The 3127-nt window shown below is 30.0% G+C and overlaps 1 protein-coding gene across 1 annotated transcript; it reads left to right on the forward strand.

Annotated features, from left to right (window-relative positions):
• LOC107640221 lies at positions 1197-2430 on the forward strand. The gene has a single exon (XM_021123115.1). It carries the CDS (start codon positions 1229-1231, stop codon positions 2237-2239), a length of 1011 nt encoding a protein of 336 aa, XP_020978774.1. The 5' UTR covers positions 1197-1228; the 3' UTR covers positions 2240-2430.

Consider the following 3127-nt stretch of genomic DNA (forward strand, 5'->3'; position numbering starts at 1 on the left):
TTTGACGGATATTAAATTTTTAAAAAAATATAATACAATTATAATAAAATTTAATATAATTTAATTAAATATATTAAATTAAGAGTAATTATCCAAATCAATTCTTAAGGATTTTAAAAGCGGACATTTTAATTTTCAAGAAAAATTAATATACAGATCAATTTTCAAGGTTTTATTCCGATTGACAAATCAGTTCCCAGTTTATTTTTCGACAGAGTAATTATCTAAATCAATCCCCAAAAATTTAAAAAATAGACATTTTAGTCCCTAAAAAAATTAATATATAAATCAATCTCAATGTTTTCTTTCGGTATAAATTTAACATAATCAACACACGTGATATCTTTAACATATAAGTTAAAAGATAAACTAATTTTTTAAAAATATCAAAAATTAATTAAAATTACATAATTATATATATGTATGTAAGAGCATTTAAATAATTTTTTTTTTCAAAAACTTTATAAATCCTATAGAGTAGATAACTCAATCTTTGTTTCTGTCTTCGTTTATTCACGCGATCAGATTTTTATCTCCGAAAAAAAATTTTCTTCGTATATGAATATGACAGTACTTAAGTAATTTTTGGTGGAGAAACAAAAACGGTGAGACTGAAAAAGAGACTAAGAAATAGAGATCGAAATAAATTTTAGTATTTTGTTTGGTATAAAATAAGAGACAAGAATGAAATTCTAATTTAATTTGTATAAAAAATAAAAATAAAATTAATTAATTGAAATAAGGATATTTTAGGTATAAAATATTATTAAAGTTTCAGTTTTTATCTCTAAAAATTTTAGTTCTTTGTGTCTTACTTTTTGGAAGTAGTGAAATATTAAAATTTTAAAGATAGAGACAAAAATTTTAGTATCAGTCTCTAAACTAACAAATATAATACTGAATCTAAGTTTCTCCATCTCTATCTCAATACCTCAAAACAAACGTACCTTAATAACCACGTATGATTATGGTATTGACGCGTGGCATGGACTAAGTTGTGTCTTATTTAGTTAATGTATCGGAATCTTTTGTTGTGAACAATGAGCATTGTTATAAAAACTCAAAAATTTTGTCTCTAAACTAACAAATATAATACTGAATCTAAGTTTCTCCATCTCTATCTCAATACCTCAAAACAAACGTACCTTAATCCTTAATATTGAGTTTGTGGTCTTATCTTTGAGTTTCTTTGCTTTTAACATAATTTTATGTTGCAGATTGGAACAAGATGAGACTTTCTATCAACATCATCACCCAAAATAGAGTAACTTCACTAACAAGGCTCCTCAAATCTCTAAGCAATGCATACTATCTTGGTGATGAAATTCCCATAACCTTCAACATGGATAGCAAGGTAGATGAGGCAACAATAAAGCTAGTGGGCTCATTTGAGTGGCCTCATGGGCCCAAAACTCTAAGAAGGAGGATCATCCAAGGTGGGCTCATTAGGGCAGTTAGTGAGAGTTGGTACCCATCCAATGATGATGACTTTGGGCTTTTACTTGAAGATGACATTGAAGTTTCCCCATACTACTACCTTTGGATCAAATATGCATTATTAGCATACCACTATGATCCACAAGTTTCTCTCCCTGAATTGTCCTCAATTTCACTCTACACACCAAGGCTTGTTGAGGTTGTTAAAGAAAGGCCCAAATGGAATGCCACTGAATTCTTCAAAAACATTCATCCAAACACACCTTACCTACACCAATTACCTTGTTCTTGGGGGGCAGTGTTCTTCCCTAAACATTGGAGAGAATTCTATGTTTACATGAACATGAGGTTCACTGAGGATGCTAAAACAAACCCGGTTCAAATCCCAAGGTCAAGAACAAATGGGTGGCAAGCATCATGGAAAAAATTCCTAATTGACATGATGTACCTTAGAGGGTATGTTAGTCTTTACCCTAATTTCCCTAACCAAGCTAGCTTCTCAACCAATCACATGGAGCCAGGTGCACACATTAGTGCTAAGGACAATGTTGTCAAACATAACAAACAAGACTTTGAGGTTCCATTAATGAGTCAAGATTTTAGAGAATTGCTACCTAGTTTGAAGATGCCACCAGCTTCAAGATTACCATCATTGAACCTATTCAATCAACCTGTTTCTTTAAAGGGTCTTAAAGCTGCTGGTGCTAAGTTGGGTCAAGATGTTCTAAGGTGTAACAATGTTTCTGAGGTTGTAGCTGTGGATCAAGATACTGGTCTACCACAACGCTGCTCCAAATTCTGACGGAACACAACAATATAATCTCTCTTCATTGTTCTCATTGGTTTAATTTTTATTTATTTTTTTGCATTGTTTTTGTTATATTTTAAATTAAGTGGGAAATTTGGTCAGCGATTTTGCTGTGTCACAAGGTGATCGTTCCCATAGTGAAACAATTGTAATTAAATTATTGGTTATACATTTTAATTATTAGTACTAAGATTATTCTCTCCCTGCATATCATCAATAATCCACGTCAAATTTAATAATATAGTTCATGTAACACGAACATCTTTTTGGTTTAGACAATTTTATCCACTAATTACGTAATTATCATGTACTTTGCTAGTTGATATCAAAGTTGTTGGGTTAAGTAGAATAATAATGAGACAAGTTTGTCAGTATAAGGTAATAAGATAACTAAGACTATTATAAAGAAGAATGAAGCCAAAGGGCAAGTGACACAGTTTACCATTAAATATGGATAAATTTATTTCCTATAATATAGTATTAAATTTTAAATTACTTCGTAGTCATCATGCAATCACACTAAGAGTAATCTATTCTTAATATATAAAAGTAAATAGATAAATTTATTCATATTATTTTGAAGACATCTTTTTTCTTTCTACTAATGTCATATTAGTATTATCGTTTACTTAACAAAATTTTAGAATTGACCACTCAATTTTTGCCAAATTAACTATTATTTCTAAATCAGCAAATATATATATATATATGAGGAGTGCTAGGGGACCAACAATTTTTGTATTTTGTAACCATTAATTGGCCATCAATAGTCTTTTTAATGGTGTGAGATTATATTCAATGGTGAGAGATCACTTACTTTTCTTTTAATGGTTAAGTGCTGGCCACAAAACACAAAAATTACTGGCCTCCTAGACTTTTCCA

Source organism: Arachis ipaensis, chromosome B05, assembly GCF_000816755.2.
Source record: "Arachis ipaensis cultivar K30076 chromosome B05, Araip1.1, whole genome shotgun sequence".
Lineage (NCBI taxonomy): Eukaryota > Viridiplantae > Streptophyta > Magnoliopsida > Fabales > Fabaceae > Arachis > Arachis ipaensis.